Genomic DNA, 15871 nt, shown 5'->3' on the forward strand with positions numbered 1-15871 from the left:
AGAGAATGAATTTAAAAGTATTTCAACATCTTTCTTTTTTGAACATCTAGAAAAATAAAAAAAAAATTGCACAACATTTACACCTTGATTGATATGATTAGTATACTTGTTCTAAGCATCAGAGTATCGGAAAAATCAGCCCTTCTTAGACCTTGGTATCGGTCTCAGAAGGACTGATTCTATCGGTATCGGTACCTTAGGACGGGTATTGTAAAAAATTACTGTTTCAGTGACCACACGATACTTTCCATACCGAGATTCTGATACTTAACTTAAACACTTAAGATGTCAATCTTGTACATCTAGTGTACTTGTGCATCTAGTGTAATTTGCTTCTTAATTGTCTTCTTTACTGCTGTAGATAAATAGTATTGTTTTTTTTTATCTTCAATAAAGTTTAATCAGTTTAAAGTAGCAATATGTTTTGCTTTAGCACAATTAATATTTTTGTTCTAAACTTGTATAGCTGCACACTAATGTCAATCATATAAGAAATAGTTTTTTTAAAAACTGACTCTGAACTTTAAAACAATCATTACTATTAAAGCATAAAATGATGATATTTTGTAATCTGCATCGGAAGGTGACACTCTCACATGTTCCTTAATTTTTTTTCCCTTTTAGGCTTGAAATTTTACGTACTCTTTGTTTTTGTTTAACAACTAAAAAAAGGGAAACAACTGTTTTGTACAAAAACTTTATTAGAGACATTTGCTTGTTGTCTAGGTTGCCGAATGCTTATTACCCAAAAAAACCTTACTGAAAGCTTAACAATCGATTGATTTGGGCCAATTAGAGTTGTGTATAAGAACAGTGCATTCAATGTGCTTAAAAAGTGTATCCAATACGCTTAATAAAAATACATTTACATGCACATTTAAAAAGTATCGCTAAAAGTTCATACAACATTGTTCAACATCACACAACTTAGTTCAACATCACATAGCATAAACTTAAAAAAGCAAATTGCAATAAGTTTATTCTAAAATAAGCTTAAAAAATTTGAACCTACCAGTTTGAATATAAAATTGGGACCAACGAAGATTACTTTTTGTGGGGACACTGGGAAAGAAAAAATAGTTATGCAGTTACAAGTAGGCCTTGACTAATAATAACGAACTATTACATAGAAAGTAAAAACTTCTGTATAAGTCTTTGAAAGTAAATCGAAATTTTTAAAGTTTATTAAAAAGGAACCTTTTATGGTTTAAAACAGCAAAGTGTTTGGTGTAACAAATTTATGTTCACACAAATTTATATTCACATATAAATTTGTTATTTTTGAAAAAAAGGTATAGCAAACTTTATTGTATAGAACTATTGCGCAATATCTTGAAGGCTTAAAAATTTTTTTTTTTTGATGAAATTTTCCAACTTTGTGTTCTAAATTTATTTAACTTATTTTAAATTTATTTCTAATGGCTGAAATGTAAGTTTATAGTTTATTCGAAGCTATTCGTTATTAAAAGAAAAACAAAATGCCGATTCTTGATATTACGGTTTAAAAGAATAAAGAGAGTATGGATCATTTGTTTAATGCCAAAATTTAGATTTAAAATCTTGTTTTCGAAAGGTGCACAGGTTGCTCAACAGTTTAAAAAATTGTCAAAGGTTTTCCTTCCTGCGCTTTAGTTCTGTTATTTAAAGTGCTTTTAACTTTAGAAAGTACAACTAAGTATATTTAATAACACTGGTGTAAACATACATATTTTTTATGAACAGATGTTTCTCAACTTTAAAATCTAGAATCTCAATGATATAAAATTAATTGACCGAGGATCACTGTAGCCATAAAAAAATCTCATCTCATAACCGGCAACTAAAACAAGCCAATTTCGGCACCGTCTTAATAATTACAAATTTCACAAGTTTGGACTTAGTGGAGTCGATAAAATTTTTTGTAAAGTTGGTTTTGATTTTTGAAATAATTATGTGGTGGATAGATAATTTGAATATAAAAAGGTGTCTAACTTGATCATGGAAAGACGTCAAAAAAAGAAGAGACCGTGTGGGACGCAGCAAATTCCACTTCTTGTGGCTTTAGTTTTTTTAACTGGGACAAGTGCTCTATACTTTATTTTTATGTAAGTATGTCTTCTGTAAACGTTTAGCTAAATATTTAGTTTACTGTTCGTAGCAATTGATTAAAGGCATTTTTTAAAAATGTATTTTTAATTTTCATCTAAATATGTAATAAAAGTTTTTGTCTAATTTTTAGTTTCAAGCTTTTTGTTCCTTCTAAAACTGTTTCCTTCATAATTTCTTCATTTCTTATCTATGTTGATTATGTTTTAAAATATTGATTAAAAAGTTTGAAAAAAGTGCAATATTATAGCCAGTATCAGTATATGTATGGATATCATACAAAAATATTTGCTGTTTTAAATCTGTAAAAGCATTTTATTTTAATAAGATTCAAAAAATATTGGTTTATCTTATAAGTCAAATATAGACATTTGTACTTCTTATCACTAACAAGTAAGTTACTCTTTATCCATGAAAAAAAAATGCTGATGCTTATACTACATCTTAACTAAATCTAGTAGATACATTAGATAGTTTATGAAAATATGGAAAATTATATTTTAAGTTCTTGTTAAAAAAGCTTTAAGTTCTCAAATTAAATACACTTAAATATCCAATTTAGAAAATTTTTTATTTACAAAAACTGTATACAAGTAATTTATAAGAATATGTAAGAACAAAATATGAAAGTTTAATTGGTATGATAATATGCTTTACCTCACATGTCAAATACTTCTTGAATATTCCTTATTAAGCGGTGCTACAGAGGATATAAATTTTCATAAAACTTGAAATATACAGTTTTAGCTGATCAGTTATACTGGTCTCACATGTGTATACATTTATGCAGTATTAAACTTTATGCTAATTTTCTAAACAACCTTAACAGGTGATCAACATTTCTTGAATATTTCATAAATCAAATTTCCTGAATTGTTGATACTAATGACCAAAACCAAAAAAAATTAGAAAATTTTAAAATGTTTGGCATAATCATAGTATATGATAGATTTGGTAAAGCCATGTCAGGTAACGAAGCTGCTACAGTATTTTACAGCATCACTATGCTGAATGAGAGAGTTAATTTTGTTGCGCATTGTAATGTCTCTTGTTTTGTTTTAAAATATTCCTAGTTTTTAACACTTAACTCAGATTTTTGACAAAATATGGATGTTAAAATAAGTTACTAATTTACTCTAAGGTTTTTAACTGATAAGTTTTATGTAATCAAAGTATTTATTATAATACTGCTAATCTTCTGTGAGAGTTTTAATTAGATAAGAAAAAAAAAAGCTGAATGTAATTTACCTTTTTTGTATTTGCATCTATTGATAAATGATTTATTTTAGATGCCCATATTTGATAAAGACATACCATTTTATGATTGCTATTATGAATGCAGCCATTACTTTCATGGTTTATTTGATGTTTGCAAGGGCAACTTTCACAGATCCTGGTGCATTCCCAAAAGGTATTTTTTAAAATCTGTACAATGAATTATAAGATAAGTAAAGTAGTTATAATTCAATTCCATATTATAAATGATTTAGATAAAAGAAATCTCAATAAAAAAAACTTAAATCTTCAAAGATTCTTCTTTAAAATTGATTAAAAATAGTTTCTTAAATATAATTAAGGTGAATGGATTATTAATATAAATATTAAACTAAATACATTTATAAAATTTTAAAATGAGGCAAAAAACCCTTTCAAAAACCTATTTTCTTGTTAAATTATATTAATATGCATGTAAAAACATGTGTAGTTCATATTAAAATTTAACAAGACTACATCTATATATATATATATATATATATATATATATATATATATATATATATATATATATATATATATATATATATATATATATATATATATATATATATATATATATAGCACCTGAAAGTGAAGATGATGAAAATGATCTTCGTCAGCCATTGTATCGAAATACTGAAATCAAAGGAATAACTGTCAAGATGAAGTGGTGTGAGACATGTCGTTTTTACCGTCCACCAAGATGTTCTCATTGTAGTGTTTGTAATAACTGTGTTGAGGTATTTTTATATAGTTTACAGCTTCAACTTCTTGTGTGGTTAGTTCTTTATGTTTGAATAAATTTCATGGATAAATTTTAAATTTTTTGATACTGTTTTTTTTTTATTCAAACAACAAATATTATCTACCATTTTAATTTAACAGTTTCCTTTGTTGCATTTTTATGTAAAGATTACATATTACAGGTATTTGATCACCACTGTCCTTGGATTGACAACTGCATAGGAAAGAACAATTATCGATATTTCTTCTTCTTTGTTTTTCTTCTAACATTGCATATTATCAGTGTGATTGTGTTAACTGGATTATTCTTATATCAAAATCGTGAAAGGAATATGAAAGAAAATATTGTTCCGTATCTTTTCATTTTTTAAATATTTTTGTGTGTGCATGAGCCAAAAGATGAATAAGTAGTAAATTAGTTTTTTGAAAAAAAACTGTGAAGTAATAAAAGTAGATCGGAACTAAAGTTTGAAACTTGTTAGAACTGCAAATATGATTTTTTTAAAATTTGTGTTCTGAGGAAAATAGAAAGCTAAAGATAAAAGAAAAGAAATAGTTTGTATGTAAGAAATAGAACGAACAAAAGGTATTGTATGAGATAAAATGAGTTTGCTTAGAATATTTTAAAAATATTTGACTTATATTTCTAGTGAAATTTTTCTAACTTCCTATGAAATATTGTTAATTTTTTTAAGGATTGCATATTTTATCTATCTTTTTTCTTCTCTGTTTTAATACTATATTTTATGATAATAAGATTAAAGATTTACAAAGAATTCAAATTCTCTTTTTCTTTCTCTACAATTGAGCCTTCTCTTACAAAACCTGTGTTGTACGTTTTGAACTCCTGAAAGAAAAATTAACCTAAAAAAAATATATGTATATTACGATGCGTTACAACAAATTTTTTTTTTTTGAATCTCAACCACCAGCAATAGTTGACCTATTAGAAAAAAACAAGCTGAAGTCCAAATACAAAAAACAAGTTCAAAAATTTTTAAGGTCCCCACAAAAAAGCGTACTCAATAAACAATGACAAGTAATTTTTGTACTCAATACCAGCAGCTTTTGCAGCTTAGCGAGAATCCTTTACTTATTTCAACATCTCAAAGATTAAATTTAGATAATGTAAGTTGATCACATATTTCTGTATTCTCTAACTTACCAAACAATGTTTTTTTAAATGCTTTCTTCTAATATCTATTTATAATAAACATCATTTTTACACTTACTAGGCTATATAATAATATCAATCTAATCTAGCATACTTTCTACAAATGAATCTATTAGGATCCCTTAGTAAGTATTTGTCCAATTATCTATACAATAGTGTTTTTGTTAAAATATAAGATTCTTATGTATGATTAATTACAAGGATATCCAAGGATTTAAAATTCTAGATATGTTTCCTCCCAGTTAACAATATTTTTTCACTATAATGATAATAGCTTTTAATAATCATCTCTGCTTTGAAAAAATGTTATTCAACAGAAGTGCAAAAATATCTTAACCTTCATTTGTTTGTCAATCCCCTTCTTATTTGGAATGCCAAAAAGTTATTATCATTTTGTTTTTGTTAATTTAAAACATTTAAATGAATAAAAATTATGTATTTACTTATATCATTAATTGAAAAAAAAACTAAACAAAAAGATTTCAAAGTTTGATATTTTTTGGAAGTTTAAATAGCTTGGTTAAAGCCCATGGCTTGAGCAGCTGATGTAGTCTCAGGTTTACAAAGAGATAAATGTTTGGAATGTCTCTCCAAGAAACTTTTATGCCAGTCATGATCAGCAACCCCAAGATTGTTATCAAAACTGTGTTTATTGTTTCTAACTGGCAGCTCATATGCTGACTTAAAGCTTTAAAACGTGCACAAAAGTCTCTTCCAAAATCTCCAGGAAAAGGAAAATAATTTGTTTCAGTTGTTACAAAAGCATAGAGCTTAACCAAAAATAATTCAACACCAAATTTAAAAAAAATAGTATAAAACATATAAAATTCCATGACACTAGTCTTTGGTTATTATGTGTTAGTATAAGGGTTAGTTTGTGTTGTTATAAGGGACGAAATGCTTGCAAATGTTAGTGATGACTTTCTCTTCATTTTTATCAAAAAATAAACAACCAAGAGTTAAGTTGTAAAATGTAAGAAGTAATGGCCTGAGGAATCCTATTGAACTTGTTAACAAATCCTACAACAAAATTTTAACCAAATATCTAACACAAAAAATATTCTAAATATATGCTAAATTAGAGATTAATCACTTTAAACTTAATAAGAATATATTTTACACATTTATTAATATTTGTATTGATCTATAATACATATAAGTTGACAAAGAGAAATAATATCAATTATTTTAAAATAACATTATTTTTACTATATACTCTTTTCACATGCTTTTTTTAATACCATGCTTTTTTAGTATCATTTGAACTTCCTCTTTTTACATGCTTTTCTAATATCATCAAAATTTTATATATTTTTGAAAAATTTTTACTCTTCATCAAGGGTAGCTTTTGGTACACTATATTCTTTAGCAGCTATTTTATATCCTTGATCATTATTTTTTACATAAAGAATTGATTGTTCCATGGCCCTTTCAGTCCATGTTTGTTTATATTTTCTCATTTTATATATCTTGAAAAACAATTTTAATTTGATGATAGTTTATTATTTTTAAAAAGTGATTGGCTTTATGTTAACAATTAGGGTAAAATGGGGAACACCCCATTATGCCCCATATTTCCTATCCCATTACATCCGTTTGTTATGAGGATGGAAACAAAAAAATAGTGGTTTGTAATGCAGCAAGATGCCACCATCAGTTTCGTTAGTTTGAAGTTTGGCATATTGTTAAAAACAGTTCAACATCTAGGAAAAGTTCACATGTTTCAAAATTCAAATGTTTTGATAATATCCTGTTTTATATTAGTTGAATTCAATACAAGGTTCAACATGTCACATGAAATATTAAATTACATATAATATGACACTGTAAAATTACATCAAAGTTTATTTAAAACCATATTTACTTAGTTGAGACAACTTTTGGCAAAAGTTTCAAACGAATACAAGTGATGGCGGCATCTTGCCGCATTACAAATCACTATTTTTTTGTTTCCATCCTCATAACAAAGTTAACTTACAAAAAAAATATTTTGCCCCCAGTACCCCATTTTACACCAGTTTCCGCTACATTTAAAAAATACCAAAAAACTGTCAATTTTAATAAAATGAGTGTAAAGAAACATAAATTAGATAATAGTCAAAAATAGAAATAAATTAAGATATTTATTGTCAATAGACAGGCATATTACAGAGAGTAGTAGCATTAGAAAAGATTTGTGTTTTTCTTTTTTAGATTTTATAAAAAAAGTTTGAGTACTTTCCTAGGAGTTTCAAAGACAAAAATAAAGTTTAAGCATATTTTTAATATAGATCAAGAGTTTCTAAAATCCAGAAAACGTTTCATGATAAAATTTGAACTGTAGTTCCAGGATTTCCAGAACAATTGAAAGTTATTTTAAACAATCTTTGCTTTAAAAATATCAGACTTAAATTTCTAAAATTCATACTTAAAAGTCAAAATTTGTTTTTTCCTTAACCTGAGCAGTGTTCTGATTTTAGTTATTGCCTCTCTAGCTGCTTTTCCTGTTATTGGTCTTACAGGATTTCACATTGGTCTAGTCAGTTTGGGTAGAACAACAAATGAACAGGTTTTTAAAAATCTAAAAATCCTTTATGGTTTGTATGTATGTATGTATGTATGTATGTATGTATGTATGTATGTATGTATGTATGTATGTATGTATGTATGTATGTATGTATGTATGTATGTATGTATGTATGTATGTATGTATGTATGTATGTATGTATGTATGTATGTATATATGTATATATGTATGTTTGTATGTAATATATGTATATGATTATTATAAATTGATGTTTTCAGGTCACAGGAAAGTTTGGTAGCGGCCATAACCCTTTTAATTTAGGGTGTTGGAAAAATTGCTGTCTAGTGCTTTTTGGCCCTCTACCACCTAGGTAAATTTTTTTTTTAAAAAAAAAAAAAAAACCAAAGTGTGTCTTGTAACATTTTAAGAAAATGCTTTATACATCCTATTTTCAAAAACTGGTTGTTTTACTTTGATTCCAGTGGATTTTGTTAAGTTTAATTTTTACTTATTCAGGTACAAAGGTTATAAAACACCGAAAAAGAGGAAATCTAAGAAACAACTCACAGCCCAGCCAAGTTTACCTAAAAATGAATCACTGCACATGCAACACATCCAAATTGAACTGGAGCCTGTGTCAGATGTTATGGTACAGTTTTCTTGCAGCAATTTTTTGCTTAACCTTATACTGCCTGACTTCAAAATTAGTTCATATATTTTACATATACCTGGAACACTAACTATTTATGACATAAATAACTAGTTCCTGAGATTAAAAAAAAATCTTAATACACCTCAAATACAGTAGTATTCCCATATGGGAATGTTAGGATGTTAACAAATAAATATTTCCTGAATTAAAGGATTTTAATTCATGATGGCCACTTTTACATATTTATTACATTAGAAAAATAAAAATAAAACAAATTTTTTAAAAAGAAATGTAAATATGTAGCAAAATCCAATTCAAAAAAATTTTTTTTTTAATTTCATTTTAAGTACAAAAAATTGAATTGAATTCCTCTAATGTAAGGAAGCCTAAGATTACATTTTCCACATTTTTCTTGAGCACTCAGTTGGTTCATGGCCCTGACCATCACATCATACATCTGCTGAAAATCTACTGCTTCTTATAAAGTAACCATTCAACATTACCTTCTTTTGCCTCCATATTAAGTGTTAATCTCTATAATAAGTTACTAACTTTGATGCATACATTTTTACTGTTTGTTATATTATATTAGGGTATTTACAATAGTTAGGATGTTTCAAATTTTTTCAATTTTAGAAATTCAGCTTGCCCACATCTTTGACTGGGTATATTAAAGTAATTTTAAGCCCAAAAAGATTGATGTCAGATGATTTTTAAGGTCCATACCAGTCCAATTTGTGTTTAAAAACCTATCATTCTTCAGGGGGCTGGTGGCAACCTTAAAAGCTAACTTAGAATGCTAATTTTTTTCTAGATACTACATTTTATGAAAGATGGATGTGTTAAGTCAGCATAACTGGCAGAAAGTGATTAAAAAACTGATAATTACATAAAAATGACATTTTTGGTCTTAGATTTAGGTCAAGCTCTATAATTAACTAATATACCTAAGCCTTTCTAAGATCTTAAAGCTTTATACAGAAAGGGGGATTTGTCCTCCCCTAAGTAGAGGAGATGGGGGTAAATGTCATAATTTGTTTCTATATATAACTGAGACAGGTTTGATTTTCTATTTAAGCCAAACTACATAATTCAATAATAAGCCTAAGGATTTCTAACTTTGTTAATGTGTGTTTGTAAGAGAAGGATGTAGGTATAAAATTGAGATGAGAGTTCAATGTTGATGTTTATTGTTGACACTATTCATAAGTATATGAAATTGAAGTTTCAACATTAATGTTTATGAAATTTAATACTTTACTTTCTAGAGAAAAACAAAAATATTATTGTTGATATAAATATTGAATTTATAATAAGGTTTACATCATGTTATCTTTTTTCTGTTTTACTATTGCTTCCTATGGTTGCTGCAGCTGCTCCTTTTTTGCTGCCCCACAGAGCTGGTTTTGTATTTGCTGCACAGAGAGTAATAGTTTCTGTCAATCCTCCTCATTGTGAAAATTGTTCACAAATTCTAAAACAAACTTTGCAACCCTTTCAGAGCTGTCATTAATGTACCAAGAGTTCTCTCCAATTAATGGAGCAAGATCTGGTAGTATTCCTTGTGCAGTGCAGATCCTTGAACAGAATTGACTTTTCTGAATCTTAAAACTGATCAGGAACTGGTTTGGAGAATAATGTTTTTTGCAATCTTCTCCTGCTCTACATCAGAAAGATCAGGGTCTAGGAGGGCTAGTGGAACCAAGGTATCATCTAGGTACCAGCAGTGCCTCTCTATTGACATCACTGTGCTCTCAATTGCAAACTCTCTTAGAACCAGAGTCATGGTTCTTAATGTATTTTTTGTATTGGAAAGGTACATAAGGTTAAGTTCCAATAACTCCTCCCCAATTTGGAAGGATCAATATTATCCTTAGTATCATTCTAGTTTGTCTTAAACTGTTTAAATATCAAATTTTCTGGTGCAGCTGTTTTGCATGTTTTAATTTGCTCCCTGAAATGTTTGATATGAAGCTTGTAAATATGCCTTCTAAAGGCAAGCTACAATAAAATTTATAGTTTAATAGTTAGATTTAGTGAATTAACACAATGCCAAATCAAGCAAAGATTCGTGATGAAAACCGAGCGTTTGTTTGCCTGCTCTGTCAGAAAAAATTTTTTAAGACAGCTTACTATTTTCCAAGCAGATCAAATATGCCAACTGTACAAGATCAATATCAATGATTCTCAGATACCACAAGGGCTCTGTGAATTGTGCAGAACTACTTTGTGCAGGAAACAAGAGGGGAAAGAAGTTGCACTCCCCCCTTTGTTTGATTTCAAGTCCAATACAAGTGAGACTTGAAGAAAGAGGCATGATGTTTTATTGCCTAATCTGCTAAATTATTTATTCAAATCTGCAAGAGAAACATCCTCTTGAAGAGCAAACCACTATTGAGAAAGAACCAAGTGTGCTTTGCAGTCATGCCTCAACCCTTTAGGAAAAGATTTGCCCCACCAATGCTCTCAAATAAAGTTCATAGAAAACCTTCAATATTTAACAGCAAAAGATGCCAAAGCAGCCGAACAAATTGTATCTCTAGTTATTTCCAATAAAGAATTATCCCTGGAAGGAACTATTCTACTTACTAAAGAATCCAGCGGGCCTCCGCTTACAATTACCCCCGGTAAATGCTTAAATAATTTTTACATACACAAATTGAAAGAAAATCTTGAATATTAAGAAATGAGACTAGATAGACTTCAGGAAGTATATTTTTGACAAGTTTCTAATCTCTTTAAAAACGAATATTTTAAAAGTTTTACCCAAATTATCTGAATAAAGTTTATTATAAACATAAAATATGCATATTTTTGTTTCAGGTAAATGTACAATTAAATATGGGCCTGTCAAACAATGGATTAAAAAAGCTGGTTAGAACTGTAAACCACATATCAAGCAGCAAGATGGTAGACCCAAATTTTTACATGAATTTCCTAAGAGCAGGTCAGCACTTAAGTGATTTTCTGACCTGCAGTGACTTAAAAATCACCAATGGAAAAGGAAATTCTGGTACAGTTCGGGTTGTTGCTCTATGCAATGTTTTATCATGTCTTCTGAATCATGTTATTCAATCTGTCAAAATTTCCGGTGGCTATTTTCTTAAGCTTGGAATTGATAGTGGTGAAGGTTTTCTCAAATTTTTTCTAGGTATGGTTGATACTGCGTTAAGACTTGAAACCAGCTCACTGCCACAAAAACAGCTTCTCACTTAAAGGACTGGCAGTCAAGAGACAAATTTTTGTTGCGGTATCAGAAGATTTGCCAGAAACTCACTCCAATATTGAGCAAATCTGGTCGCTGATTAATGCAAATGGACTTAAACTAATTTTGGGTTGTGATATGAAAGTTGCAAATATAATTTGTGGTCTTCAAACCCATTCAAGTATGCACCCTTGCACATGGTGTGACATCAAATCCAAGTGTCTTGTCAAATCTGGAAACTTGCAAACACTGGGCTCAATCAAATCTAGCCTTGAATTTTTTTAGCAATCTGGCAGGGTTGTTGCTAATGCAAAGCTGTTTGGCAATATCATTCTAAAGCCAATCATTAGTGAGCCTGGCAATGTTTTGATTTTGGAAATCATCCCACCAATGGAATTGCATCTCCTCTTAGGAGTTGTCAATCATCTTTTCAAGATCCTTAAAACTGCTTGGATAGAAGCTGTTAGTGACCAGCTGCCCTCCACATTCAACTGAGCACATATCATGGGGGTCAGTTCGATGGAAACGAATGCAGAAAGCTTCTTAAAAATGTGGATATGCTGCTGCAACTTGCTGATACAAACTTGGTTTCCCAACATCTTTCACATAATTGAAGCATTCAAAACTTTCAATTTAGCTGTCAAGGCTTGCTTTGGATTCATCCTATAGCCGAACTCTGCTGAAAGAATTGAAAATTTCAAAAGGTGTTACTTAATGATAACTGATGCAACTAAGACCCAAAATTCACACCATCTTCTACCACATCAAGGATTTTGACAGTCACAAAGAATCCCCGCTAGGACCCTTTAGTGAACAAATTATTGAAACCGCTCATCAAGATTTTTATCAACATTGGTCAAGGTATAAGCAAAACAATAATCATCCAGAGTACAAAGAAAGATTGTTGTGCTGCATAATTGATCTGAACAGTAAGCATCTTTAAAGAACAGCTTGCATAATTTGAGTTATTAGAGATAAGGAGCAGGAAATCATAGCATACGGTTTATAATGAACATTTTAACCAACTTAATTCTTAAATGCTGTTTAAAAAATAGCTCAATATACTCTTTCAGTACAAATACTCTATGATGCTATGTTTAAACATTTAAACATAGCATCATAGAGTATTTGTACTGAAAGAGTATATTGAGCTATTTATTAACAAATATTTTGTGGAGAAAATCAAAAAACTTGTCTTAAATTGTAATCAGATGCTATTTAATGGTAAAAAATGTAAAAAGTTGGGTTTCAATAGTTATTTTTTCAGTTAATTTTAAGAGTCAATAAAAATTTGTTAACAGAGATGTATTTTTTTTTTGTTCTACCAACTGGTTGTCCTTTTGAAAAAAGGTTTTGCATGTTTTTTAATATTTTGTTTACATTTTGGCAGAAGTTTATACCTTTGCAAATGCTGAGATTTTCTTGCTATGCATAAGCCAAGTCAAACCAAATAGAAAATCAATATTTTGGTCTATAAAATGAAAACAGTACATGTAGCAATTAAACAATTATAATTAAAAATGACTGGTATTACATATTAAAACACTCTTATAACCATTATTTTGAAAGTAGTGACCAAATGTGATATTTGGTCACTACTTTCAAAATAATTGACTTTCAAAATAATTAACTTTTAATGTAATTGGTAATGTTTTGAGGTATAAGTAGCAAAAAACTAACAAAGTTTTTACTAAAACTGCCATAAATTCTTAACCAGTTAACCAATCTGACTGAAACTTTATCCAGAGTTTGGTGTGGCTATATGCTACATTTGCACCAATTTTTATCAAGTTATATAGAGTGGTTCTCAATCTGCAGGTGTTTTCATTGGCGCACTATGAAGTCAAAATTTGCATCACAGTGTACCTTAATGTGTATGCTATCACTCCATATAAGTGGGTCAACTAGGTTGGCATTATCATAATCCATGATAACCATGTGCATTGTATAATAATTATTTTACAAATAAACATAGTAACTTTGTATGTAAATAAAAATGAACTTAATATCTTAAATAAAAAAGACCAGTTATGCAAAAAAACTTGATTTTGAAATCTTGTTTCTGAAAATGGTTTAACAATATTTTGATTTAAATTAAGTACAAAAAATATTGTCTTCAAGAACAAACAAAAAAAATATATTTAGCTTTTATAATATTTGCTAAAAATCATATGAAATTATTATAGAAATGTTTAGGTACATTATTTACATATAGAGTTTGACATTCAAATAACAAATCAGTCTCAGTTGTAAAAAGTAATACGTCATTTTTAAGTAAATATTGGTTTTTTAATTACTTTCTGCCATTTATGCTGACTAAACACATCCAATTTCACTCTGCCCAAAATTTGCTACCAAAAATTGATAGCTTGGCTAAAATGTAGCATCTAAAAAAAATTACCCTTCTCAGTTAGTTTTTAAGGTCCTTGCCAGCCCTCTGAAGAATGATAGGTTTTTACACACAAATTAGATAGGATCTTAACAATCATCTGACATCAAACATTTTGGGCTTAAAACATTAACATACCCAGTCAACCATTACATCCTCCTCCTCCTCCTCCTCCTCCTCCTCCTCCTCCTCATCATCATCATCATCATCATCATCATCATCATCATCATCATCATCATCATCATCATCATCATCATCATCATCATCATCATCATCATTTAATTCAAAAGCTTTTTCTAAGCATCTTTGCTACAATAGGAACAAATCTCATTATATTAAAAAATTTATGACAAATTGAGTAGCAAGCATCCTAACATTCCCATAGGGAAATATTTTTTTAAATTTAATTATTTTCATATTTACAACATGCCTATCAATGTAAGTGTATGATATATTGTTTTTTAAACTAGGATTGATTATTTTTTCCCCAAAAAAATAATCTTCAGATTTTTGATGTTATGTTATGAAGACTCAACTGGATTTGTGTCTAAACTCCAAGATTTGGTGTTTTTAATAAATTTCAAAAATGTGCTTTTTTTTTTTTACAAAGGTTACCAAATAATCTGAAAAACAACAATATTTCCATTTTCATTTAATTATGTCTTAAAATAAGATTTTTGTTCAAATAAAAAAAAATATTTCGTTTTCATTAAAAAACGATGTTATGATTTTAATGACAGCCTTGAAGAGTGAGGCGACCTTTTTATATCTGCAATTTATAAGTTAAATATTTTTTTTAGCCGCGATCTATTGTAAAAGGCGGTGGTTGGACTGGTATTCAGACAAATGACATTCCACCTAGAACTAAGGAAAGAATTTTGGCTACCTATGAGGTTTCTGTGTGAAGCTCATGCTGTCATGCCAAAAGAATGATAATAAAGTTGCAAATTTAAAAGAAAAGTAATAAATTATATTCGTTTGTAGTCTTTACAAAAGTAAAATGCTCCTGGTTTGACTACGAGCAGAGTGAAATGCTTCCATTTTACTTCAGATTCGTCCAGTGTTAATTGAAATGCAAACGCCAATTATATTGAAGTTTTGTTATTGAGAAGTTTCGGTCAGATTTTGTTTCATGACAACCAAATTTTTCGTTTTCGCTCGTTCAATAATTCTACTCCGAAAGATATTATAATGATATTTACATATATGTATGTTTATATAAAATATAAATATATATATATATATTTTTTACTATCAGGTTGTTTACTTCCAAAGAATGTGTAAATAGTTGCGTGTGCTATTGCTTTTTTTTGAAATAGTTTCTTTAGAATATGTAGATAAATGCATATTGAAAATTTTTATAGAAAAGAAGTTTTGTTTTTATTTTTTTATTTTCTGTAATGTTCCAAAAATCTACCTTGTTTAACTATTTTCTGTAGTTTTGTTCAAAAAATCCATATTGTGTGTTATTTTTCTGTAATGTTGTTTAAAAAATCCTCCTGTTTAACTATTTTCTGTAATGTTCCAAAAATCCACCTTGTTTAACTACTTTCTGTAATGTTGCTCAAAAAATCCATATTGCGCGTTTAGTTATTTTTCTGTAATGTTGCTCAAAAAATCCATATTGCGCGTTTAGTTATTTTTCTGTAATGTTTTTCAAAAAATCCTCCTGTTTAACTATTTTTTGTAATGTTGTTCGCTCATTAAATAATACAATCAGTTTCTATTCTTTCCGATTCTTGTAAAAAAGAAAACTAGTTAAAATGACAATTTACGATTATTATTTAACTTTTCGAAAAAAATTAATTTTGCTTTAAAAAACTTGTGGTGTTTTAAAGTCTTTGAATTAACGTGCGGGC

General features: G+C 28.7%; 1 protein-coding gene across 2 annotated transcripts; it reads left to right on the forward strand.

The window, feature by feature from the left end:
- The first annotated feature begins 1729 nt into the window (after positions 1 to 1729).
- Positions 1730 to 15609, forward strand: LOC145184716 (palmitoyltransferase ZDHHC5-B-like). 2 transcript variants are annotated; one of them, XR_016454448.1, is made up of 9 exons: positions 1730 to 2084; positions 3375 to 3496; positions 3925 to 4082; positions 4269 to 4438; positions 7706 to 7808; positions 8045 to 8136; positions 8283 to 8415; positions 14813 to 14972; positions 15064 to 15609. XR_016454448.1 is itself a non-coding variant. In XM_090093914.1 (8 exons), exons 1-8 carry the CDS (start codon positions 1978 to 1980, stop codon positions 14915 to 14917), a joined length of 990 nt encoding a protein of 329 aa, XP_089950040.1. In that variant the 5' UTR covers positions 1731 to 1977; the 3' UTR covers positions 14918 to 15606. The 2 variants fall into 2 exon arrangements, 1 of the variants encoding a protein (XP_089950040.1); XM_090093914.1 differs by having other exon boundaries at positions 1731 to 2084; positions 14813 to 15606.
- Positions 15610 to 15871: the final 262 nt, after the last annotated feature.

Source organism: Hydra viridissima, unplaced genomic scaffold (assembly GCF_058129835.1).
Source record: "Hydra viridissima isolate aposymbiotic clone 2 unplaced genomic scaffold, HvirCarnegie_v1 scaffold_7, whole genome shotgun sequence".
NCBI lineage: Eukaryota > Metazoa > Cnidaria > Hydrozoa > Anthoathecata > Hydridae > Hydra > Hydra viridissima.